The sequence below is a fragment of the Vicia villosa genome, linkage group LG6, assembly GCF_029867415.1.
Source record: "Vicia villosa cultivar HV-30 ecotype Madison, WI linkage group LG6, Vvil1.0, whole genome shotgun sequence".
In the NCBI taxonomy this organism is placed as follows: Eukaryota; Viridiplantae; Streptophyta; class Magnoliopsida; order Fabales; family Fabaceae; genus Vicia; species Vicia villosa.
This window is the reverse complement of record NC_081185.1, coordinates 116100078-116127565: the sequence shown is the minus strand read 5'-3', so window position 1 is coordinate 116127565 and position 27488 is coordinate 116100078. Positions and strand designations below refer to the sequence as shown.

Sequence of the window (27488 nt, the reverse complement as noted above, 5' to 3'; positions counted from 1 at the left end):
TTTATTTGAATATTTTATTTAATTTTTTATAAAAAAATAAATAATTTAAATTAAATGAGAGTACGACGGCGGTCTATTTTAACAACAAAGCTCGACCGAAACAACTTGGATGACTTTGTGGCGGGTAAAGTCACTGAATATGTGACTTTTGTACAATTTTTGATTTTTTATTAAAAAAAATAATAAAAAAGAAATGGAAGATAAGAATGGAAGGGGAAAAAAACAGGAGAGACATAATGCCAAGTTACAGTAACTTTGTCAGCCTTGAAGTTACTGAAACGTAACCCAAAGCTTGACTATGAGTTATTGAGGATAGACACATATTTTCTCAAACCCTTTTCTCCTTTACAACACGCGTTGTAACTAAAATTGTAATCACTCGTACACTAAATTCAGCAACATTTCCTAATACGATCTAATTGAGCATGATGGCGCTCATGAATGATTGAAGTTTAACTCCGACTGGCATCGGAAAATCGGTTTCAATTTCCATAAAATTGGATGAAACGTACGTAGCATCATCAACACACCTGCTGCTCGCGTATAGCATTCTGCATCCGCGTCTTCTTTCTCTATTCACTCCCCTGTTTGCTTCCATGGAATCTTCTTTCGTTTGCGACATGTAAGTGTCACCCTGTCACGATGCTTATCATTTAGGATAATTAATTCGTTATTGATAAACTTGTTTAATAGTGTTACTGTAAATTGCATCATGTATTCATGTTGTATATCGATTTTTCATAGTTTGTTAGATTATCATTTTGTAAATGTGGGAAGTTTTATATGTAGCCTGCTTATCGATTATTGCTTTTAAATTTCAACTCAAATTTTCATGGTTGCAAATGATAAGTATTTACTTAATCCAAGGAAGAAGTTAATGCTCATGTCATTCTTTTTCGCTAAGATGTTGTCAATGTTAAAATAATTTACATTGGAGGTAGATACATCATACATGATACATCTTCATTCATATGCTGAAAATGAAGCGCAAAACATAATGTAACCCAACCTAACATGGCCAAAACTAGATGTTCCGCAGCCAACTCGAGAATTAGTCTCATAGAAGTAACCTAAAAGGCCGTGGCGCGTTTACTAGGGGTCAAAGACAAGATCCTAATTACGGTGGATTAGAAAATAAAAGTATCAGTTCGGCATTTCAGAAGGACGCGGATTCGATTTGTAAGGAAACTGAAATGCTTTCCTCTGTTGATTCTTGCTCTGTTGTTGTTTCATTGATTATGTGCCCAAATGATTGTTCATCATCACTTGATGATTCGTCAATATCATGGTTGATTTGAAAGGAACTTTGCGCCTTTCTCAGTGCTTCTAATTCCGCTGAAACCTCTTTCATTGTTGGTCTTTTTTTACCATTAAGTCTCAAACACCTCATTGCAAGATTTGAAATAGTAAGAATGGTGTCTTTCCCGGCTTCCTTTTGCACTCTGGAATCTACAATTTCAGGAAGTTGGTTCTCTTTCGTTACAGAAATGAATTGTGCAATCAAATTCTGACCATCATCTTCATCATAGAATGAGTTGGGCTTTCTACCGGTTATAATCTCTACAAGAACAACGCCAAAACTATATACATCACTCTTATCTGTAAATTGACTGGACTGAAAATATTCAGGGTCTATGTACCCAAAAGTTCCGCCTACAAATGTGGTTAGATGAGTCTTATCTAGTGGTATTGATCTTGATGTTCCAAAATCAGACACTTTGGCACTATAGTTACTATCTAAGAGTATGTTGGTGGGTTTGATGTCTCTATGGAAGATTGGAATAGAAGCTGAAAAATGCATATATGAAACTGCTCCAGCAACTTCACAAGCAATTCTAAGGCGATTTTCCCATGAAAGGGACGACTCATGGTCTTTCCTATGTATATGTTCAGAAAGAGTTCCGTTTGGAATAAATTCGTAAACAAGTAATGGGGTTTCTGTCTCAAGACAGCAACCTAAGAGTTTGACAATGTTTCTGTGGTTGATGTTAGATAAGATGACTACTTCATTGACAAAAGTTTCTATCTGGTTCCTGTCAAGCTGTTTCGACTTTTTAACTGCTACTATGGTTCCATCAGGTAACATTCCTTTGTACACCGTGCCATAGCCACCCTGGCCGAGAAACCTACTTCGGTTATAGTTATCTGTTGCTCTTTGCAGCTCCTCTGCAGTAAAAAGCTTTGCCATTTCTCCGTTTCCGTATGATGATAACTTCTCTTGTAACAAGTAGCCGCCGTTTTGCCCGAACAGCTTTTCCTTTCGGATTCTTTCTCTCTTTTTCATTATGCATTGATATAATTTGTAACCCAAAAGAAACAAACACAGAAAGCCTGTACCAATTCCAATACCTGCAAATACAGTTATTTTTCAAATTCAGTTGGAAGCCATCACTAGCAACAAACATCCTTATGTGATTTCATGCTTCCTTACTAACTAGCTATTCTAAAATGTAATTTTTTTTATTAAAATTATATTATTCTAAAGTTTGTTCTTGAAGAGAGTTTAGACAAGTATACCTGAGGCAGCAACCAATTTTGCAGGGAGTTTTTGACGATGAGATTCATCACAGAAGACACCCTTGGAGCTTCCATCAGCATGTAGTTCCTCAAAACATTTGCAGTAGAATCTCTCTGGGTTCTCTTTACAACTCTTGCTTCTCAGAGGAACTATTATAGGCGTCAAAGCAAAGAGGATCACAGTGCTGTTTGCACTTTGTAGCACCGGTAACTCATTGGCCTCTCGCATGCTAGGTTCATCAACACCATAAGCTTCTCCTATGGATTTAACTGTGTCACCGTAGTTCACCATGTGAACTAGCAAGGATGTAACCCCTTTTGCTGTCAGGTTTTTCGTTGGACAAGCACATAGTACTGGAACTGTAAGCTCAGCACCAACTGCAATGTTGACAGGAGCATAGTAATTCTGACCCATCAATGCCTGGCAGGTTGTAAGGCCTTGATAAGTTTCTTTTACCAACTCATAATAGGTGTCATTCTGCTTGACAGAGTAAGATGTGCTATGCTGGTAGATATTTCCAGCACATGAACAAAAAACCGGGACAAAGATTGATTTATTTGAAGGAATCTTCTCATTTATGGTTATCTTGTTGATCGAGGCTATAGTAGAGGCTTCAGATCCAAGAAGGTTGGCAATTTTTGCAGGTTTGTCATAGGGAGGTTTTGACTTGAAAACTAAAAAGGAAGTGCATGACTTTTTAAGGCCATTGCAGAGGTATCCTTTTGGTACAGAAGGGTTGTTAGTGCAGTCAAAGACAGTGCTATTGAGATATTCTTGTTGGCAGTTGAGTAACTGAGGAAACATACTTAGGAACATAACAGTGAGATGAAGAATGTAGAAACATTGAAGCTCCATGATTAAGTCTTTTGAGAATACAACAAATGAGTTACACTTCAATTGTTTTCAGTGATATAAGAGCTAGATTGGTTGTTTTCACGCGGCATTGGTTTTGTTTTATTCCATGACTTGGTATGAGGAATATTCAGCCAAAGTGGTTGGTTGAAATTGATTTATGATTTCCAAATATGAATGATTAGGACAGTTAATAATATTGAAATCATAAGGAGTTTTAAAAGGAGAGTTTTGTTAGTTACTGATCAGTGTGACTTCAACCTCTATGAGGCCCAATCATAAATTAATACAAATTAAAATCTATCAACTTTGAATCTGAATGAGAATCATGATTATTTCCTGCCATGAATTATGCAGGGGCAAAGTGGGGAAATTTTAAGGCATGCTGCTTACCACTCATGATAGTCCAAAGAACAATGTTACTGATAAACATTCTCTTAATCTGGCCAAGTTTGAAAAAAAAAAAAGGTAATATTAATACTTTGACTGGTTCTACATGCAGAGTGACATATTAAAAGTTGTTAGTTTGTATTGTAGCTTTTAAGCTTATCTAGAAATTCTTTGCACTTATCTAGAAACTCAAACGACTTGAGTATTTTATCTTAGATTCAATCTTTGACTCTCTTGCATGGAGAAAACCTGATTCCAAGAGGATCCACATTATGTGTCCAACTTATTCTCCTATATAGATGAGTTCTTTCCAACTATTTATTGATATCTCCGGAAAAGTGTGTTTGTGTCGGTGTTTGACTGAACGCTGGTACTTCTTTTTGGAAGATAAAACCAATCATTTTTAAAACTACATCCAAAGACCTAGGAAATATAACATTGTTATTCATAAGCCTTTGGACTCTCTATATAAGACCAACTGTTTTTGGTGCTAGGAAATCAAAACTGTTAAAGGCAAATGGTATTAAAGCGTGCTATTATCGGAATATGTTTTCTCATGTTTGGCCACTATACTTGAAACAGCTTTGAGAGCTGCATGTCCCATTGTAAAACCTCTAGTCCTCAGTCCTTCCATTGAAGAAACTCCAGTCAAGGCCACACAAACATGTTTTTCTCCTACTCACTCGTACACTAGAACATCTTCCAGTCTAAGTGTCGATCTCCCCTCATGTGGGGTCGTTAAGAAATTTTCACAGGCGCCTCTTTCTTTACAGATACCCCGGCTTGCTAAAATATATCAAACAAATATCCTTAACAAGCTCATGTCGGCATTTGAAGCCTAGAAGCTCCTTATAATGAAATGTGTGTTCCTCAAATATATCCAAACATGCCTTAAAACAAACACGACAGATCTCATCAATAGGAAATAAGGGAATCATAAGGCGGTATCTTAAGACAGTGTGGTACTCCACCAGTAACATATGTTGGTCTAATTCATAAATAGAAATAGCAAGGAGAAAGTCTTGAGCATGTGCGGCTTGCAAACAATAAAAAATTGCTTTATGTCATGTAGTCATGTCAAACTTTACATCCATGTCCTGAACAATTTTACTACAAAGGGCACTTGCCAAATGTGTTCTGCTTTAGGAGGGTCAGTGTCATTGCTAGTAAAACTATTAAAGTCACACTACGACAAAAAGGAATTTAACAACAGTTGGAATAGGTCCAGACGTTGCTATGTAGCGTTTTGTTGTTTATGTGGTACTTTTAATCACGGTCATGTGAGTGTTGTAGTAAATTGGAAAGCGCGTCATATAACAACGGTTAAGCCTAATAACCGTTGTGATATTTATGAATAAATATCAATTGTATCATACCAGAATCAACAATACACCATTTTTGAATTGATAACAAAATTAGTTGTATTGAGTACATAATTCCATTAAGTACATCAAAATATACATAGAATGAATATCTTAGAATGGAAGAATAAATTTGAACAGTTCGAGGTAGGCAAATGATCTTTTCAACTTCCAAGAAGAGAAAGTGTATTGAATTAAAGAACCAATAATGAGCAAACTAGCTTGACATGCGTGCATCTTTTGGTTTTTAAACTTCCAAGAGAAGTAGATGAAGAATCAGAAATAACAATATAAAAGCGGAAGAACTAAAACACAAAAACAACTTCATCCAAAGGAATCAAAATGAGTTCTCCTGTTCAAGCTACCAACAATGCTAAAAATGAAAATGTTGTTGCTGTAGAGGGTGTTGTGCTGCAAAACCATCCTCAAAATCAAGATGTTGTTGCTATAGAGGTTGTTGTGCTGCAAAACCATCCTCAGAATCAAGATGAGGAAAGAATCCGATCTTGTGCAAACGAACGGTACTTGAGACATAGGAGAACTCTCAAGGTGAGGAAAAGATGAAGAAGAAGAAGAAGGTTGAGAAGGCAGATGATTTTCTTCGAATCTTATGATGAGGATGAGGCAGACTATGATTGGTCAAACTTCCTCTCATTCGGAGGATTTAGATTTGATTATTAAGGCCTTCTGTAATGAAAGTTTATGTAATGAAATTTTAATCTTTCTTCTAAACTTTAGGGCTTTATCACTCTCTTAAGATATCAACTTAAACTAATAACTTAAACTATCATATTAAACTATAAACTAATATACTAATAAACTTCTTGGACGATAATTGTAATTGAAAATTCAACAGTTTGCAATGAACATACTCGTAAGAAACCGTCTGTTAGTTGCATTCCTGTCATGTTCACTGCATCTGCAGTTTCAACATCAACAATGCAATTTAGACCGTAAACATAACATCTTTAACTATTACATTTCATAACAAAGTAAATATTAAACATTAAGGAGATAACAAAACATAACATCTTCAAATATCCAGAAAATCTCTCTGTTTTTAATTTGTTCTTCAAATTCTTGTTCTTCTTTTTTGAATCGTCATACATAACCTTCAAATAGCCAAAGCTTCCAACTCTAACTTCATAATGCTCTCATCTTTATATCCTCATTTTTCTACCATATCGTCATCCCATATGAACAAATTAGATGTTTCATCACTCCTCCAAAATGGACATCTTCAAAATAGCCTTCCTTTATTTTGTCCCTTCTTGCATTAGTACGAAACCATACAACCACAGAAATTTTCAGATCGAGATTTTACAGCGGAAGAGGACATAGAAACACCTTTGGATGAGTTTGTCTTCAAATGCGACATTGAAATGAAACTGATTAGCAACCATGTCAAAAATATTTGGCGTACCTTAAAGTAGATCACTCTGTAGAGTTGTTGTCTTCTTCCCGACAATGACTACGGTGTTGTTGTTGGGGTTGTTTCTTTTATCAGTGGAAAAATGGATACTTAGTGTTTAATATATAAAAAGATGCGCCAGTGTGTAACAATGATTTTACAAAAGAACCGTAGATATATCCCTATTATTTTTTATTGAAATATAAATAAAAATGAAAAGGCGCGCATTAACGTAAAAGGAATAAACTATTTGAGGGAGCCGAGGTTCGAATTCATGAAAGCTTGATTGTATCACAACGGTTATGAATGTAATTGTAATTATACCCTTAAAATTTTAATTTTAAAAAAATGTTAGCATATGAGTTTAGAAGTGTCCCCACGGTTTTGGGAAGAATCGTGGTGACTTTGGCGCTCTTGTATGCGCGTTTTGTAGTAGTGTCAAAATATGGAATCACAACACTTAGACCATCCAAAACTCTGCCAAAATCAGAGACCATTCCATATACCACATTGTCTCTCAATATATGATCATGTAACACCTAAGATTGGTCCCTAGAAGCCACAAAAGCATACGAGGCAACCTCTACTGCTGAGTGCAATCCTAATCCCCCAACTTTAATGGATAAAGAAGCCACCATCTATTGAAGGTCCCCGAAGAAATGACCTCCACCAACCACAATGTCTTCAACCACCCTTTGCAACTTTTTATCAAACTAAATTTCTACTTCCTCCATATGATTAGGTTGACATGTTTTTAGGTCCAAAAAATGGCAATACCCATGTAAGATCGAAGTAAAAGAAGCTCACTTTGAGGATCCCTATGTTGAGGTAGAAGATGCATCAGCTCAATAACCTTGAAGCTCTTTTCATGGATAATCCCTTGATAAAGCCGTCATCTCGACTAAGAACCTCTCAAAGCAATTTTACTACCATCACGTGAAGGCCAAAAGATTTCAGTCTTACGAATATTCAATTTGTGACCTAATCCTGGACCTGTCTCCCGAATAATGCCAAGAGCTTTAGCCACATCCTATGATCCTCTATAATAGTCTCATCATCAAGATACCAGATATGAAGAAGAAACTTACAATTGTCTCTAACTCGATGAATGAGTAGGTGTAACCCCAAAACAAAAAGGAACGGTTCTAACAGGTCACCTTGTTGCACTTCAATGGCTGACATAATATGTTCATCCCTAAAATACAACCTTGTTGTTTGGCTGTAAAGAAACTCAACCTACAAAGAAATAGATCAGCATCTCACCCCTACCTCGTGCAATAAGGTTAGTCTATCTACCATGTTAAAAGCATTCAAGAAATCTACTGTTAGCATAACCAAAGAACTATCTCTGTGTCGCTTGCATAACACACTGTTGACACTATACAAAATGGCCTCAACATCACCTGATACTCAAACCCCAAATTGCAAGTCATTAAGATAGCATGCCACATATTTACTGACTCCTTTCATAGCAACCTTGAATATCAACCACCTCCAAATATAACCCACATCAATTGGATGTATTCCACCATCATACTTTATTAACGGCGTCAAGAATACAAAGACAATAAACTCTGTCAAATTCATGAAACGTCTTCCTCCTAACCATAAGTTAACAACCAGAATGATTGCATATAAAATATCTCATATCATAATAGAACTATTTCTACATAGTGCGTTTAATATTAAGAGATTCATTTGTTTTAGTTTTTTTAAAAGTTTAATATTATTTTGAATATCTTTTTTAAAAATTATTTTTAAATATAATTTTTAAAAAACTAGTAATTTTAATCGTGTTTTAATTTGAATAATATATATTTATATTACTTGATGCTAAAAATAATCTTGTAGCAATTTATGAAAAATAAGTTACAATATCTTTTAATATTTTAAAATGTATTTTTATAAAAATATAAAAAATTATTTTTTTACCATTAATGCAAATGGATCCAACATTAAAAAAAGGTGTAAATAAAATGTAAAATTGAAAGAACAAATGTTATACTATGACTTAGTATATTTTTATAAAAAAAAATTAAAAATTTAATATTAGATTATTTAATTAAATAAAAAAGAATAAATTAAAATTAAAATTACTCATGTAAAGGATATAATTGAAATTTTTAAAAAAAATGTATATTTTTTTATGTAGATATGTGGAGTTGAGGAATAAAAAAATAATTTTTAAAATAAGAAACTAACAATTAAAAAAAATCAAAATAAAGAACTAAAAATGCACTTAAGCTGAGGATAAATAATCAATCTGCTGCAGGCCTCGTCACAGCCTTAGGATAAGGATCAAATAATATGGTTTGATAAGTTGATTAATTACAATGTTTATATTCACAAGTAAATTAAGGTCTGAAATCAAGATACGTCCACTTCCAATACATTTTCTTTACTCCTCATAAGAAACCAAATGTTAAATAATATAAACACTAATTGAAGATCACGGACCTAACAAAAAGTAATAATCAAAACAATGCCTTTGACTAGTTTAAATAAATTATCAAGTAAAAAGCTAATATCTCGATGTTATGTTAGTGTGATTCTAGAATAAAAAGTTGAAGTGTTCAACCCAATAAAATATTTGATGTGTGAGGATATAGAAAACAAAAAATAATAATTTCTATTGACATTAAAAAATAAACGATTTTCAGGAGAAGAAAATTCTTTGCAATTAGACATTTAATTTAACAGGAAAAAATAAAAGACAAAAAACACAATTTAATTATCTAGTTTAATCAAAAGATCTATTTTTAAAGAAAGAGCACCTATCACAAGTTATGATAAAATATTATAAATATGATACAAGAAAATGATTATCCAAATTTCCAAGAAACAAATCATATTTTTTACTAAGTGCTTTTCAATGTTTCAAATTTTATACATGTATTACACAAACCCAAAATGTTTAAAATTATTTCTCAATTCTCTTATATATTTTTAAAATTTCAGAAATTTTGAAAATAAACTCTTAGGAATCTATCATTGTCTATCTAAGATTACCACTAAGATTCTTAAACCCTTATCTTTATCTCAGCCTCAAAGTTCTAAAGATTGTGAAGACAAGAATGATAGAAATACATATTTATAACAACTAAAATACAACTAATACTTAATGGGTCCAAATCAAAACCTATTAACAAACTGATCCACTAATCGGAACAACCAAGATTGACACAAAAAATACCAGGATTAAATACGATACCCGATATACCAGAATCATCCGCTGGAACCGAGCCGACCACACATTGTCTGACTCGTGGGCCACCAAACCCATCACCACCGCTCGCAGGAGCTCCATCGCAGACCGCCATTAGAACACCATGCACTATTGTCGCCGAATTAACAGTCTCCATCGCCTTCCCCACGAACCTCCTGAGTGGTATTTTTGGCTTTCTAATTTCTTGAATCTCAAAATAAGTTTTCTTTCTCTTTATCGCTTAAGGTTTTAAGGCATACTTCAATAATCTCCATCTTAACTAAAAACCATGGTGATGTGAATTTACCGATCAACCACCTTGTTTCTCTTTGTCAATTATACATGTATGAAACAATTCTTATCAAGTTCAAACCTCGCTTGAATCTTATCTTTTTCACTTGCATCAACTTGCTCTAAACCACATTTTGATGCTTTAGTAGTTTACCAAGCCCACAAATATGATTCTTCAACCATCTTTGACTCCACCTGTTTTCAAATGCCTCCCCAAAGGTCTTTGTTTATGATTTTTACCATCCTTCAGGCACGTTCAAAGCATAACATTTAAGGCTTGCATAAACATCCCTTTGAGATGAACTTCACCTTAAGCTAAGTATCCATAGTAAAAACCTTCACCTTAAGCTGAGTATTCTCCGCCATAGTATCTAAAAGCTTCATTCCCGTATATTTAATTTTCTTTCCCTTACATGACTCAGTAAAAGTAATACATATTTAATTGATGAACTTCTATCCTCTAAGTTTCACTTTCAACAACTCATAATCCTTCCTACCTCTTGAATAACCATTGAAGACACAACCCACAACTTTACCATCAAGCTGATTAGGCTTGACTTGATTAACAAGCAAAGTTCGGATGAATTTTAAAATAGAGTAGGTTATAGTTTTCCTACGCCAAACCTCCATAATTGTTTGGAAGTCTATTCTCATAAATGAATACTTGTCGGTCAAGTAAGCAACTATGGCACCAACCTTACCCTAGAAACTCCATGACAACTCAGTGGTCAAATTTATTTTAATCCAGTGTCTTATGCAAAACTCACTAAAGTGCTATGAAACAACATCTAAGCATCCATTATGCCTTAACCTCAAATTCCATAACTTATTATTTACATGAAAGTATTCATTAACTAATGAATGAACAACAACATTGTAACCTTATAAACTATATAAGTAATATATTTTAGACCCTTTAGCTATGATCACTTCACCATGTGAAATAGTCAACCCCACATGTTCAACTCAGGTGCAATAGCTTAGATATGAAACATACTTATGAATAACAAATTTCTCCTAAGCTCTGGAACATATGTCACATTGTAAAGACGAAACTCACATTTCTCGAACATTTTAAGTCTTATTGTACCAATACCATAAACTTCGCAATCCTTATTATCACAAAATTGAACTAGTCAACCTTCCTTCAACTTCAAAGTCTCAAAGTATTATTTTCTTAGACACATGTGATAACATTAACCTAAGTCCATGACCCAATCATCTCTATTCTCCAAACTTGACATCACTATTTTCATATCACTCTCATAATTATCCTCATCATAGGCAACAACAATTTGAGCTGAATATTCATTGTACTTTCTATCGGACAATCCCTCTTAATGTGACTAGGATTCTGAAAAATAAAACATTTTAACATTGAATTGTCAAGCCTTTTTGATTATGACATTCCTCCATGCTCACTTCCTCTTCTTGAGACACTTAAGCCTACATCTCTATCATCAATCTTCAAATATCTCATCTTTAAAAATTCTTTTGATCTCACATCCGTCTTGACTTCATCCAAAGTAATAGTACTTTCCATAACATAAATAAAGACATATTTGAAGTGCTAAAATGAGTTGGGTAATGAACTCAAGAAGAGTAAAACCTTGTCCTCGTCATCACTCTTTACCTTAATAATCTCCATATCAACAATGATCTTATGAAATTATATCAACTACTCCACTAAGGATTTGTTCCCTACCATTCGAAATGAGTATACTTGATGTTTCAAACATAATCTATGAGGCAAAGACTTAGTCATATACAATTATTCAGTTTTTCCCACATAGAAGTCAAATACTTATCCTTGGTGACTTCCCTTTTAACTTTATCCTCGAGGCACAAGATAATGGAACTTTTTCCCTTATCCACCTTCTTGGTCTTCTCTACTTGTGTTAGGCTTTCAATAATCTATGTATCACCCTTCAATGTTTCAATACAATTATCTTAAGTTAAGACTGCTTGCATTTACACTTTCCACAATCTAAAATCGTTATCTCCCAAAAACTTCTCAATCTTCCATTTAGAACCCCTACTGCTCACTTGTAAGCAATATCCCTTTTTCACTATAGTAGTGTGCCTCTTATTGTTAATTTGAAAGGTTCAATTACACCAATAAATTTAATGTGTAAGGACAAAGCATATGCTTGTGTAGATAATGATGCCCACTATGTCATTAATTTTTTGAAAAAGAATATTTTTTTCTAGGTTTGGAGCCCCTGGATTCTTGATCAATGATGGGGAGAAGCACTTCTGAATTAAGTATCTAGAAGGTGTATTGGTAAAGTATAATTTCAAGCATAGAGTGTCCACACTATATCACCCGCTTACATGTGGTTTAGTGAAAGTGTCAAACATGCAATTAAAATAAATCCTAGATAAGAAAGTTGTCACATCTAGAAAAGATAGGTTAAATAAGTTAGATGGTGCTATTTGGGCATACAGGACACCTTTTAAGACATGTTTGGGATTTTCTTCGTACCAACTTGTTTATATCAAGGCTTGTCATCTCCATATACAGTTAGAACACAAAGTTTATTACGCTACTAAGTCTTTACATTTTGATGAGAGAGGAAGGGGAAGAAAGAAACTCTTGAAATTAGAGGAGTTAGAGGAAATGAAATTGTAAGCTTATGAGAATGCAATAATATATAAATAAAAGACAAAGAGATAACATGACAAAAACCTAATGAGAAGAGATTTCTATGTAGGAGAACATGTCCTACTTTATAATTGTAGGCTTAGACTTTTCCCTAAAAAGATGAAATTCAAGAGGTCTGGTCCATTTATAATTAAAGAAGTATTCCTTGGTAGTACTATAGCGATTTAGGACCTTGGAGATGCTCATACGTTTAAAGTTAATCAACGGATAGAGATTGAAGAACTATGTCAGAGATGAAATACGTTTGACAAAAGTGTCCCTAATACTGGCAAAACCTTAGATCTTGCCATTCATGATAGGACGGTAGAGAAGCGCTTAATGGGAGGCAACCCATCAGGCTACAAATTAAAAAAAACAAATTCATTTCAAGTACATTTTACTATGTATGTGTTTTTTTATATTATTTTTGTTTAGGTAAAGGGATGAAGAAGAAAGATGGATAAGATAATAATTGAGTAAAGAAAGGATTTGAGACAAGAAAAAATTGAGTTTGCTACTGGAATTTTCGTGGCACCATCTGTAAAGATTATGGCAAGATTTAACGTAAATCGTGGCACACCAAAAGGCATCAAGGAATGATCCGGTTAAATCAGACCATTGGAAGTGAACGTTGGAGATCAGATCGTTGGAAAGTTGGACTGTTAGTAAATCGTGGCACGATGGGCTTTTATCGTGGCACGATTTGATGCTTGCAACACCTATAAATTGCAACAATGAATTCACTATTACATAAACTTCCCATATTCACTCACTATCCTCTCAAATTATCACATAGTCTTTTCATCTCTAATTATTCTTTCTCCTTTGTTAGTATTCTACTTGTGTCTTATCAGTTACCATGGTTCTAAAAAGAAGCAGAATTTCAGGTTCCACTAGTGTTGTTGCTGCTTATTCATTTGTGTGCGATAAGTTCCTCTCACAGACCATGGTTGATATGTCTATTTTGTTCGAGGTGAGAATATTGAATATATTGCTGATAAGATTATTTGGATGTTGAGTCTAGAAGAACCAAATTATTATGGGGTTCAAATAAGGAGGCTCCCTATAAGTATTCCAAATGATGATTAGTGGGAGCAAATATAAGAGGAGTTGTGTCATCCGAATGCTTAGTAGGTAAGAAAGTTAGGCCAAAATCCAATAAGGTTAAACACTATTGATGTGCGTCCAATACAAAAGGCTTGGTCCCATTTTTTGTGTTTACTTTGGAAGCCACGTCAAACACTTATAAGTGTATTCTTATAAGAGTTTTCGGTCTTTTAGCTTTGATGAACTAGGAACCCATTAATGTGGGGTGTTTAGTTGATGAAAACTGTGGAACCTTGTTTTGCAGGTGATATGCTTTTAACAAGGACATCAATTTTAGATGATGACTACTAATGTCTACTGACAAGTCAAGCATAAGAGGTTAAGCGCATAAAAATGCAAACTTAAGTATTAGGGTTGATGTACTTGACTATCCGGTGATGGAAATCAAGTGGAATATAACTCAAGCCTCATCTCAAGCTACTCAAGCAAGTGTCTACAAAAGAGAAAGCATTTGGAAAAGTCTTGAAGTGCTTAAAATCCCTACCTTAATTAGTAATGAGTGAACCAATTATAAAGCATAATGACTTTATCGTAAAAGCACATGGCTAAAGCGCACACACACACTAAAACAAATTTTCAAACTGTTTTCCTACAAGAAAGCATATTCAAAAATTACTTGAAGTTATTCCAGATGAACTGAGAACTGTCAAAATAGATCTAGGCTTAGCCCGTGTAAAAGCATGCAAATTTTGTGGAGAGAAGACTAACAACTTCAACATACTATTACTGGAGAGAACACCAACCTCTTCAATTTACCGCTCATGAGCTAGAAACAACTTAAAACCTAGATCACCTCACTTTCAAGGGGAGAAAAGGAGATGAAGTATATCCCCTTGATGAGCTGAGGATTCATTGTCCATGATAGAGGAAAACGAAGGGCTTTTGTCTCCTCTATGATCGACATAGAGACATCGTCTCACCCTCTCAACCGCACGAAAATATCATTCCAATCCTCATAAGGTTACATGTAACAGCCCGTTTTTATAGTATTTATTTTACTATAATATTTTTTACTCCTTGGTGTGTTAATTAATTATTTAATCGTTATGAGATTTAATTATTAATTTAATTAATTAAACTTGAGTGCATTTGTGTTTAATAGAATTAATTAAGTTATTAGAGAGTTAGATTAATTGAGCCTATTTATTGGAGTTATAAGTAATTAGGGGGTGTTATTTTTTTTAAAGTCCAATATAACAAATAAAGATAGTAAGAGAGGAAATGAAGAGTAGAAGAATCATTAGCTCATTTTGCTGGTTTTGAAGAATAGAAGTGGAGGAGAGGAACAAGAAGAGGAACTAGGGTTTTGGAGGAGAAATCAAGAGGTAAGGGGGAGAATCCCTAATCATTGTGGGTTAGTATAATGGGGTAATTGTTAGATTAACATATTATATTTATTCATAGTTAAATCTTATAAAGTATGTGTTTTTAATTTCTGTTAGTATATTGAAATCTGCAGAAAAATTGGATTTGAAAATAAGATGTAATACTGGAACAAACAACTGTGTTCATATATTTGTTTTTAAGAACGAAAATGGGGTGGAGTAGTGGTGGGTGTACCGATACACTAGGAAACGTGTGTGTGCTCTGTGCATTAATCCTTCATCACTTCGCCACAGTGTTAGTTGGTCAAGTAGTAGTGTAATACGGTGAACTGACTTTTTATCGAAATGTACGGATAGCAAGAGTCGCCACCGACTTTTATTTTATCCAAATATTAGAAAGGCTAAAAGAACAGGAAAAACCTTTTAAATAAAAACTGAGTTCGGGGGGTAATTATGCAAAGGGAAGGTGTAAGGCACCCTTTGCATCCATGGTTTTCCATGGGCTCTTAATTGCTTTGCTCTTTTGAAAGAAAAAGTGTAGAAAAGAAATAAGACTTTAGCTTGTAAATAAGCGTAGCTTTTTGAAGATTTTTGAGAAAAGGGTAAAAAAGATTTTAAACCAGAGCATGCAATTAAGGGCAAATTACCTGGTTGGATGAAAAATGTTCTTTTAGCCTTTCGGGGTGAAAGGGTCTATCCATGCCATAAGAGGGCAGGAAGCCTTTCATTTGGAGGTTGAAGGGTCATCGATAGTTCGTTCGCCATAAGACTGTCCTATTCCATAGAGAGGCAGGTAGTCTAAGGGAAGAACCAGAATAGCCATTTTTCGTTTAGGCAACCAGAGGATACCTCAGCACTTCGTAGGCAACTTTGAGGGACGAGGTCATATTTGGCGAATCGAAGGCAGCATCATTAGGGGCTTATGACCTTTGAATGAATCGAGGGCAACATTGCTGAGGTATCCTCGTATTCGAGGGACTTTGGCTATTCTGCAAAAACACAAGGCAACAGGCAACAAGGCAACAAGGCAACAGGCAACAGAGAGGTTACCCTTAAAAGTGTGCGTGTGTGCACCAATCACGTGACCAGTTTCAGATATTTATCTTATAGTTAAGTGATTCTAGATTCGATTCAAAGTTATTACTCCCTAAAATTACTAACCACAGCAATTAATAATTAAAGCAATAACGGGAGAGGGAAATTGAAACCAGCGGAGGGAGAGGGAAATTGAAACCAGCGGAATAATAAACAAATAAGTCTAACATAAGTAATAATTAGGGTTTAGGGTTACCGACTATGCAAAGCTTTGGCATTTGGCAAACCCTGCAAGGCGGAAAAAAAATGGCAAGCAAAAAAACAGGGTGAGTGCATGATCGATCCGGAGGCAAACACGGCTAACCCTAAAAATAAAGAATAAAGAAATTTAAAATGAATAAAGTAAATAGGCACTTAGCTTCGAATTTGATCTGATATGGTTGGCGGGAAGCCTCGGGGTTAACCCTGAAAAAGGGGTAAGCAAAGGCAAAAAGACGTGAGTGCAAAAGAGTCCACTGACTTTCGAGGTTTTAGCCCTAATAACAATTTTATAATGCAAATAAGGAATAAATAATAAAATAAAAGAAAATAGAGTCGGGACTTAGCTTCGTAAAAGGCGTGGCGCATAATCGGAAAGCATCTGAAAACAACCCTGAAAAGGACACACAAAAATATTTTTTAGTGTAGGGCAATATTCTCGCAAACCCTGATTCGGGCGTAAGTTAACTCTAGTTAATAGAATAAATAACATTGATTTAATTAATTATTGGTTTTTCAACCTAATTAATTAAGTCAGTGAAAAGACAGACTTCGATTAAATATCTAAACCTAAACAATTATCTACCTAATTAAATAAATAACTTAAACAAATTAAATCAAATTTAAAACAATTAAAATAAAATTGTTTAATAATAATCAAATATATTATGTTTTTTTTATGAGAAAAAAAAAGAAATTTTAAAGGAGTTTTATTCCTTAAAAAGATTTTTTTTAAAGGATTTACAAAATAAACAAAAAAAACAAGTTATATAATCAAATGGATAAATAAAACATGAAATAGAATAGAAAAAAAATTAGAAAAAGGTGCTTAGCTGATCCCGTGTGGTGCATTTGAGAAGTCCATGGTAGACTTGCAGTTGATGAGCGTTGGATTTGCATCTCAGGTGATCAGACGGTTTTGATATGCAGGCGTAAGGTGTTCCTTCAGAGACTAGGGACACTGGATCTGAAACAAAACATTATGAAAAAAACATTGCACGACGCTGGGATCGAACCCAGGTCGTCTCAGTTCCAAACAAACGCGCCATGCCACTTCAGCCAAACACGTTTCTTGTTAATTATAAATACGGGATGCGGGAGAAGTAGGAGATGATCCAGCTCTGAAACATAAATAAATACGAAACATAAGTAAATACGAAACACAAATACGAAACATAAATAAATACGGAACAATTAAAATGAAACGTACCGTGAGTAGTGTGCAGGATCCGGTCAACTGCCTCGTCCTCCAGTTGGAGGCCTCACTCAGCTTCTGGTATAGGTATGCCAGAGTAGCTTCCTCCCAATTCCACTGGTGAACGGTGGTCAGGTCCATGAAGTAGCGGAGGTAGGTCACGTCGACGTACCTTGCACTCTTGTCCACAAAGACTGCAGCGCCTACCACATGCATGTACCAGCACCGGAGAGCGCAGCCACGGTGATACTGTGTAAATAGCTCGTCACCCGCCTCCTCAGGCTCGGCCGCCGCGTCCAGGTGGTGCTCGAAATAGCAGCTCAGTGCGGTGAACCGGATATGAGGCCCAGATGTCGTGATGCACTCGTAGTCAGCAGCTTCGGGCTCCATGCCCAAATAGAGCGCCATCCACTGACTGGCTTCGACCCTCTGGATCCGGGAGTGGGCCAACAGCGGACCCCTGATCGGCAGGTGGAGAAGACACTGCACGTCATGCAAGGTGATCGTCATCTCCCCAACCGGCAAGTGGAAATAAGACGTCTCCTTGTGCCAGCGCTCCACAAAGGCCCCCTGCATGCCGTGGCTGATGGTGGAATACCCCGTCATGCAGAGCCCACTAAGCCCTGAAGCTCTCACCGAGTCGTTAAACCACTCAGCAGTCGGTTTAAACAAACTAAAAATCTTCCGGGCGTGGTTCACCATTTTCAACCGCTCTCTCTCCAGTTACAAAAAAACAAATAAAAAAGTATGTTACATAGACCGGTTAAATAAACGGTTAATAAAATATTGAATAAACGTCTAAATTATAAACGGTTAAATAATGTAGTCGGGCAAATTATAAAAAATACCTCTCCCTCCCAGATCCGCCGAGCGACGTGGTCGCGGTAGGATATCAGCACGGAAGTGTCAATGGGCCCTCCCGGGTAGCTGTCCTCCTGCTCATCCTCCTCCCCGGGTGGAGGGTCAACATCCGGTACCCCCTCCGCCTCGTGGTATGGCACTGCCACCTCCTCCTCCTCCTCTGGCTGGCGGGAAGAAGATACTCGAGCCAGCCTACTCCTAGATCCAGATGAGGAGGTACCCTCGCCCATCTCCACAGGAACTCGCACACGTCGTCCCTGGCCCTGCCCCCGTCCCTGTGGCGACGCCAGCTGCGCCGCCGCCCGCTCGCGTCTAGCCGACGTAGTCTGGGTCTCTCTACCCTGTCTGATGCGTGCTGGTTGGTTGCCTGACATGTTCCTGTAAACAGTTGAAATCGATTAATATGCGAGACAACAGTAAAAACTAAAAAAAATTGCACTTCTAATACAATTCGGAAGTTCATTTCCGAAACTGGGAATGGAGGTGTTTTCGGAAATGAACTTCCGAAACACCCCTGCGCAGAAGTTCTCTGCAACCTCCAATGGCATACCCCAAAATCCTAAATCAAACCTATGTCTACACATTCTAAACATCCTAAATATCAGTACAAACCTAACCTAATACATTTTTTGCTATTTGTAAACACCCTAATATAAATTTTAATCATAGATCTTAAAATCAAAATGCTTACCGATTGAATAGATTGGAGGACTTTTGAATGTAGTAGAGCAAGTAGATGGAGCCTTTGATGTAGCTTGGAAGTGGTTTGCAGAAAAATCTCTTTGGGGTTGAGTTTGGAAGAAGATTAGGATAAATGAATTGGGGGAGGGGGGCTGTTTTGCTTAATCTGCAAAACGCGCAGTATTTCGGAAATGAACTTCCGAAATGCTGTTTTCGGAAATGAACTTCCAAAATAAGACAATTTTTTAAAAAAAAAAAAGCCGCTTTCGGAGATGCATCTCCGAAAACACCTTTTTCTTGCATTTTGGAAATGCATTTCCGAAGACAGGGGTAGTTTAGGTTTTTCACCAGAGGTGGACTAGAAGGTTGGGAGGTAGCCAAACAAATTTCCTTAAAAAGTGATGGTAGATAATTTCAACAATATTAAAGGTGACATTTCCTATTTTGATTTTATTTTGAATGATTGTATTTATTTGAGTTTTGTCCAAATTAGTAAATTGAGTTCTTCGAGAGGCAAGTGAATTATCTCTGCGTGCTTGTCATTTCTACATGGCTCCTCCTGACCCGTGATCTATCACTAAATTCAAGTGAAGAAGATCCAATGCAATGAGTCACAAGATCAAATAAGAGACTTGTTTTTTAGTGCATGCAATTTTTTTCACTAAAATCCCATTTTGGTCCAAATCTTTCTGAATTGGTACACTTTCACAAACATGTCTAGTCCTATGTGACTCACCTAATTAGGACAGTAAAAACAAAAGTTCATACAATTATTTTTCTAAGGGTCCCACAAAAGATGCAGAAAAATGAAGACAAAAAAAAAAGAAAACTCAAGAACTCATACAATTCCACTTGGTGCCACTACAATAGGACTTCTAACGGTATGTGTTCCACCATCTTCAGCCCAAACAAGATCCCCAGATGAAACATTTTCCTTCTTGTACATAACACACTTTATGACAATGTAGTAACTTTGTTTCTCATTTCTGTAACTAAAACTTAATATATCAGGTGACACTGTCACCAAACAACCTTTTGGATGTGTCACTTTAGCTTTATATGTAGCAGCACCATCACCGACATTAGTAACAGTCCTCTTAAATTTATGAACCATTGATCTTGTTTTGTTACTGTAAAAAGCTATAAATGAAGGGTAATTAAGATCCAAAGAAGGGTTTTCACAATCATAAGAACTTGATCTTGTAATTGTTAAAATTTGGTTCTTTGTGAAGTTTGAACCACATAGGAGATTAACATAGTCTTGTGGAGTAACATCATATATCAAACCTGGATTCATTGCTCTATTAGGATCGATCTCACCAGCACCGATAGCGAGAGGAGAAGCTTGTTGAGTAGGGTAACCGTTATCCTTAATAGGACTTTGTGTGTTATCCATAGGATTAGCTGTGGTTATTAATGCAGATCGTATAGCAGCAGCACTCCATTGTGGATGTGCAGATTTCAGAAGAGCAACAACGCCGGAAACATGAGGGCAAGCCATTGATGTTCCTGACATGAAATTGTAGTCACTTGATAAGAACACATTTGAGCCGATTCTACCCGATGCTTTACGAGGAACATAGGCAGCGAGAATTCTAGAGCCCGGTGCCATTATGTCAGGCTTCAAAATCCATGGAAGGCTATGTGAAGGACCTCTTGAAGAGTATTCTGCTGCAGTTGGTGCTGGCTTTATTCCAACATATGTTTCTTGAAACCTAATACTTGCTGTTGGATTTTGATGACTTTTTGCATAGTTGATCACGGATTCTGCGTCTTTTGGCTTGATTACGATAATCGGGGAGTAAATATTTGCTAAATCGATTAATTTAGGATTTTCAGAAACAAAAACTGCTCCTAACACATTTGTTTCTGCAACAGTATTGATTTGATGAAACACTGACGTTGAGTTTGTCGTTGATTCGTCGTCACAAAAAAGGACTACTTGTTTGTCAACTTGAGATAACAATTTTTCTGAGTTGCATGAAGATAAAGTTTTGTTGTAAACAAGTGGAAGATTTTCCACTATAGCATTTGCTGGAAACAAAGTCCAACCAATGATGTTTTGTCCATTTCCCAAAACAAGAGTTCCAAAAGTTCTGTCTACTGTTCCTGCAGCCACTGTAATTAGCCAAGGGATGCCATTGTGCAAGGTTCCAAGATCAGGTCCTGCATTACCTGCAGAAGATGAAACAACAATCCCTTTCTCCATAGCTGCAAAAGAAGCTATTGCAATAGGATCTTCGTACAGCGGAGCACCATCGAATCCCATGGAAATTGAAATCACATCAACACCATCAACAATTGCTTGGTCCATTCCAGCTAAAACATCGGAAGCCAAACGGCCTTCTGCCCAAATGGTTTTATACATAGCAAGCCTAGCTTTTGGTGCAATGCCTCTTGCTACTCCTTTAGCATAACCAAAATAAGAAGCTCCCTTAACATAGTTACCTGCAACAGTTGATGATGTGTGAGTTCCATGTCCTCTAAAGTCTCTAGCCGAGTTCATGAGGATTGTCACATTTGGATTTGAAGCAATGACTCCTTTGTTGAAATATCTAGCTCCAATCAACTTGAAGTTGCACATGGAAGCATTAAACTCTTGACCAATTTCACATGTTCCTTTCCATTTGCTCGGAATTTTCTTCGTCATGCCATCGTCTCGAAAGCTTTTACTCTCAGGCCATACACCAGAATCAATGACTCCAACAATTATATCCTCACCGAAATTCGAAGCATGCCATAGTCCACTCGGAGAATCTAGGTTCAGAAACTCATAGGTATGAGTTGTGTCAACGGTGACTGTTCTATCTTGATAGGCTGCAACAAAGCCATCAATGTTTTTAAGACTCTCTAACTCCTTTGAAGATAGAACAGCACTAAAGCCATACATGGCATTATCATAGGTGTACACTAGCGTCTTCATTGATTTCTTCGATGATTGATCTTGATCATGACCATGACCATGATCATCAAATGCTAGTGTTTTTGATTTTAAGGAATGAACGGTGGATTCGAACCAATCATGATGAGTAGTGAAGATTTGAGGAAAGAGGGATTTGTTCATATGGATTATATATGTGGAAGTTATCTCAGCATTGGCATGAAAGGTTAATAGAAAGCAAGGAGCAATGAGAAGAAGTGAAAACAGAAAATTAAGGTCCATTGATTATTTTTTTGAAGTAAAGAAAGAGATATTGTTTTGGCTCTTGATTCTTATGATCATGTGACTATATAGAAAGTTTCAGTCTGTGAAGAGTATGAATGATGTTGACATTTTTAAATTATTTAGAAATTTGATTCCAAATGATTGGCTATAAATTTTTCGCATAGGAATTAGAAAGTAAATTTGTTTTTGAGAAAATGAAAAAGTTCACATGTAAAACCGATGTGTTAAACCAATGAGATAGTAATATGTATGGTTATGGTTTGATTGGTATGTGCATGTGGACAAGAGAATCACGTATCAAATAGTAGATTATTGAGTTTAAAAAAGTCCAAATTTAATACTAATCAACAAAGATTTACAAATTAAGATCTTTGAGTGGGAATTTTGGAACCTTCCTTTTATGAAATTCTAATCCATGATTAGATAGATATCCACTCTATGTTCAATTGGGTTATGAGACAGAGATAGAGTTTCAATTTTTTAGATTTTAACATTAGTTTAATAAGGGTTAGGCTAAGTTAAGGCTTTCCATTTTTTGTTATTAAATTCTTTCATTATTTTTGGATATTTTGAAATTCTTGTAAGTTTTGGGTTTTGTGGCTTTGGTCCTAAAAAAATTAGAGAAAAAATTGATTTTTCTTCTGGGTGTGAGAAAATGGATTTGGGGATATATAATGAGGTGTTAGGGACTCTTGCTCCATTGAATTTAATATGATTTTTATGTTGTTTTGGGACTGTTTTTTAAAACAAGTCGATGAAGATTTATGAAGAAGAGGGAAAAAAAATTTAAAAAAAATTGTTGGTGTTTAATGTCACATAAGAAAGTCTTTTTAACGGTGTTCAAAATCAAACTGGCCTAATAGAAAACCGTTAACTGAACCAAACCAAATCGAAAACCGTAAAAATTGCATTTGATTCGGATTAGTTCAGGTCATTTTTTAACCAGTCCGCATGATTTGTTTCAGTTTGCGATTTGTATTTTCCAAACCGAATCAAACCAAAACAAACCGCATTATGTAACAAAACCTACAAACTAATATATATGGTTTTAATTCTTTAGAGAAATCAACATGTACTATGTGTATATTTTTATCATATTTTTTGTATGATATTTATTTGAATTTATATATCAATAAAAATAAAATATTATTTATTTAAATACTATTAATTTTATTTGAAATGAAAATACTATATATTTATTTTTATTCTTGTTTTCTGTTTATTAACGTTAATAAGGATAAGATTAAAAAAATTTAATGGATATTATTTTTGCATCCCTTTATATATGAAATATAATAATATTTTAAATTTATTTAAGAACGCAATTTCATGTATATTATCCATTAGACATAAGAATATAAAATTATAAAACACAATTCATATTTATGCATCAAATTATAAACTTATTTTATGATCATGTATGAATGACTAAACACAAAATTATGTTGTTTTATATATGTATGTATGAATCAATAAAAATCTATTAAAAAACCGAACTAACCGATCCAATCCAAACCGCATTAGATTGGTTTGGTTTGGTTTGATTTTATTTATAAAAGTCAATCGAACCAAACCAAACCGCATGTATTTTTCTCTTCAAGTTCAGATGACTTTTGAAATAAAAATCGTTTAAACCGCACCGCGAACACCCCTAGACACCACCATTACTGTGTGTAAAAATGTCAACTTGGATGTATAGTCAGCAAAAATTAATATTTTAAAATAAAATTTAATAAAAATAACCATATTCACTAAATGTGATGTTTTTGAGGGACCAAATAGTTATGTTATAAACTAAAAGACTAACAAGAAATCATGAATTAAGTTACAGGACAATAATTTTAATTAAGTCTTACTATTATTATTATTATTATTATTATTATTATTATTATTATTATTATTATTATTATTATTATTATTATTATTATTATTATTATTATTATTATATCTTAGTACCAGTAGTTTGGTCTTCTTTTAATATTTAATATTTATGTACTTATTGTGAATAGAATACATACTACAATATTCGTGTTGTGCTAGCCTGGAAAGGAGTCCACAAACAATTAGTAACAAGTTAGGATTACAAATGGCTAAGTATAAAAGATTTATTCTTTGATACACTTGTTAAGTCGACCATCATGGTTCGACTGACTTACTAAACGTAGTTTAGAAAGTTTTTAGGAGAAGGTCCACAAGATTGAGATCACCCTCGCTTATGAACATGCCCAAAATCTGGAAAAGGATTACATTAATTAGTGTTTCGACATTGGAGATATGATGTAAGCACATTATGTTCAACACACTCATCAAATGTTAAGACTTAATATTTTAAAGGGTTAATACCTATTTTGCCCCCTGCCATATAGGGCGCATTTGAAAAAACCCCTGCAAAAAAAAAAAGTTGCAAAAATTTCCCTAACATTTCAAGATTATCTCATTTTTTACCTTCATCACATCCAGTCAGCAAAAAAGCTGACGTGGCAATTTTTTTTAATTTTTTATTATTATTTTTAATGACGTGGCTAACTATGTGGCATTTTTATTATTTTTTATTTATTTTAATTCCATGTGGCAATATTTATTATTATTTTATTGTCAAGTTGTTAAAATGCTAAATATTAAAGCTTAAAAACATGGTCTCAATGGGAGTTGAACTCATGACACAAAGCTTACAAGATACACAACATTACCACTAAGCTGCAGCTTAGTTCATGACAATTAGTTGCCTTTGCTAATAGTTAATAGATACTGAAAACGTTATTATAAACCAAAGAATCATAGTTAATTGTTATTTAAAACGTTATTATAAACCAAAGCATCATAATTAAGAATAGATACTTAATTGCTATTTAAAAATAATGCTCATATAAAGAAAATTTGAATGGGATAATAGCTACAGTATTTTTTAAATTACATTATTTTATATAAATAGTATCTATATAAATCATTTATTTAATTCTAAAACAATTTTAATATTCTTAACATTAAATTTTTATAGTATATTGATGTTAAATTATTAATTATTATATAAAACATAAAAATATTTTTATATGGTTCAGTTAGTATAAACTAAATTAATTATATTTAATTATATTAATTAATTTAAAACTAGTTTAATTAATCTAGTTAAATTAAAACTAGTTAAAATTATTTAAATTAAAAATAAATTAATTTAGGTTATAATAATTTAATTTAGTTTATATTTTATAATTTATTTAACGTTAACAGTAAAATAAATATTAATTACTATATTATTATTTAACTAATATTAATTAATAACGTTAACTATTAACTAATAAATATTAACTAATAATTATTAATTTAAATATTAACTATTAACTAATATATTACTGACTAATATATTACTGTACATGTACATTATTTTTAGATAGTAATTTAAATATTAAAGTTATAATATTTTTTAAAGTTTATAATAACGTTTTAAATATAAATGATATTTAATATTTTTTAAACCTTAATGTATTAACATTAATATTTAAACTAATTTATGTAATTAAAAATAAATTATTAATATAGTTAAACTAAATTTAATTATATTAATATTGTTAAACTAAAACCAGTAAAACCTATTTAAATTAAAATGCAGTATGCTATTAATACCATTCAAAGTATCTAATGAACAAAACAAACCACTTGGCCTAGTGGTTAGGCGAGTGGATTTTCAATTGGAAGGGAGTGGGTTCAACTCCCACTATCAACAAATTTTGGTTATTTAAAATGTTTTGACATATCAACCAAAAATTAATATAATATAAATTGCATACATGGCATTATAAATAATAATAAATTAAAATAATAAGCCACATAGGCCATCCACATCATTAGAAATAAATAAAAAATAAAAAATAAATATGCCACGTCAGCTTTTTTGCTGACTGGATGTGATGAAGGTAAAAAATGAGAGAATCTTGAAATGTTAGGGAAATTCTTGCAACTTTTTTTTTTGCAGGGGGGTTTTTCAAATGCGCCCTATATGGCAGGGGGCAAAATAGGTATTAACCCTATTTTAAATCCAAAGTAAGGAGCTTGAAGAGATTTTCAAATAGCGCTACAAGGTTAAATCAAGACATCCCTCGACAAGGGAAGTTAAGAGGTTTTATGGAAATTATCAGAGAGATAGTGGGTTATAGCAGTTTAAAACATAAAAACACGTGGAAACACATCAGAGGATGGGGAACACACATATATGGGTACGTGTCGAACGATGGAGAAATAACTATTGTCAACGATTACTAATGTATTAGTATATAAGCAGATTTCTTGCATAAACTTAGGGGTCCACCATTCTTATTAGAGATTCCTATAGAGAGAAATGAGTTTGAGAGATACATATCTGAATCTGCGCACCATTTTCTATTTCATTTAATCAGAGCAATGCAATTTTACCTTTCCCATGATTGTTTTTTATTTGTTTCAGTTATCTAAACATTTTCACATCATTTTTTACAAGAAGTTTGTTTGTTCCTCTTCTAGTTGTTCAATAATCACAATTCAATAAATTATACACGCTTTCTTGAGATTTATGCACAAAATATGCCCTTAGATTTTTTCGAGTTTAATCCTGTAAGTGAACGAAAACTAGTGGTTTGATTTACTAAAAATATTAGCAAACAAATTGGCACGCCCAGTATGACCTTTTGTGCAAAAAATTTAAGTTTTTTTGGAAAATGTTGTGTCTTTATTGTTTTGTTAGTTCTTCATACATGAAATATTGTTAGTTTTAATTTGAGTATGTATGTGAAATTTTATTCAGGAAGGGGACAAATATTGGACCAAATGCCTAAGCCAATGTGTTCAACATCTTAAACCAGACTTTGACAAATAATATACGACAATATGATCAATCATAAAACAATAAAGAACACAAGAAAATTGGTAACCCAGTTTGATGAAACCACACCTACGTCTGAAGTGCACTCTATCCAAGAAACAAAAGTCACTATTTGGAATTAGTTCAATTAGTCTTATACGAACAACAATCCCATGTTGTTCAACACCTCTTCCTAATCCTATTGAATTTCTATTTAGGACTCCCTATAGAACTATTTCACTCTCAATAGTCAGAAGGAAAAATGCGTTTACGTTGAGTTCTCCCAATTCAAAGCCACTTTCCTAATACTACCTGTGAAGCTTTGTTCTACTCTCCCCCCAAATATGAGAACCCTCT

General features: G+C 34.2%; 2 protein-coding genes across 2 annotated transcripts; both read right to left on the bottom strand.

Moving 5' to 3' along the window:
- Positions 1–294: 294 nt before the first annotated feature.
- Positions 295–3585, bottom strand: LOC131609666 (wall-associated receptor kinase-like 2). Its single transcript, XM_058881439.1, has 2 exons — positions 2518–3585; positions 295–2349 (listed from the first exon to the last, which is right to left on the bottom strand). Exons 1-2 carry the CDS (start codon positions 3371–3373, stop codon positions 1157–1159), a joined length of 2049 nt encoding a protein of 682 aa, XP_058737422.1. The 5' UTR covers positions 3374–3585; the 3' UTR covers positions 295–1156.
- Positions 3586–19753: 16168 nt separating this feature from the next.
- Positions 19754–22352, bottom strand: LOC131609665 (subtilisin-like protease SBT3). The gene has a single exon (XM_058881438.1). It carries the CDS (start codon positions 22295–22297, stop codon positions 19973–19975), a length of 2325 nt encoding a protein of 774 aa, XP_058737421.1. The 5' UTR covers positions 22298–22352; the 3' UTR covers positions 19754–19972.
- Positions 22353–27488: the final 5136 nt, after the last annotated feature.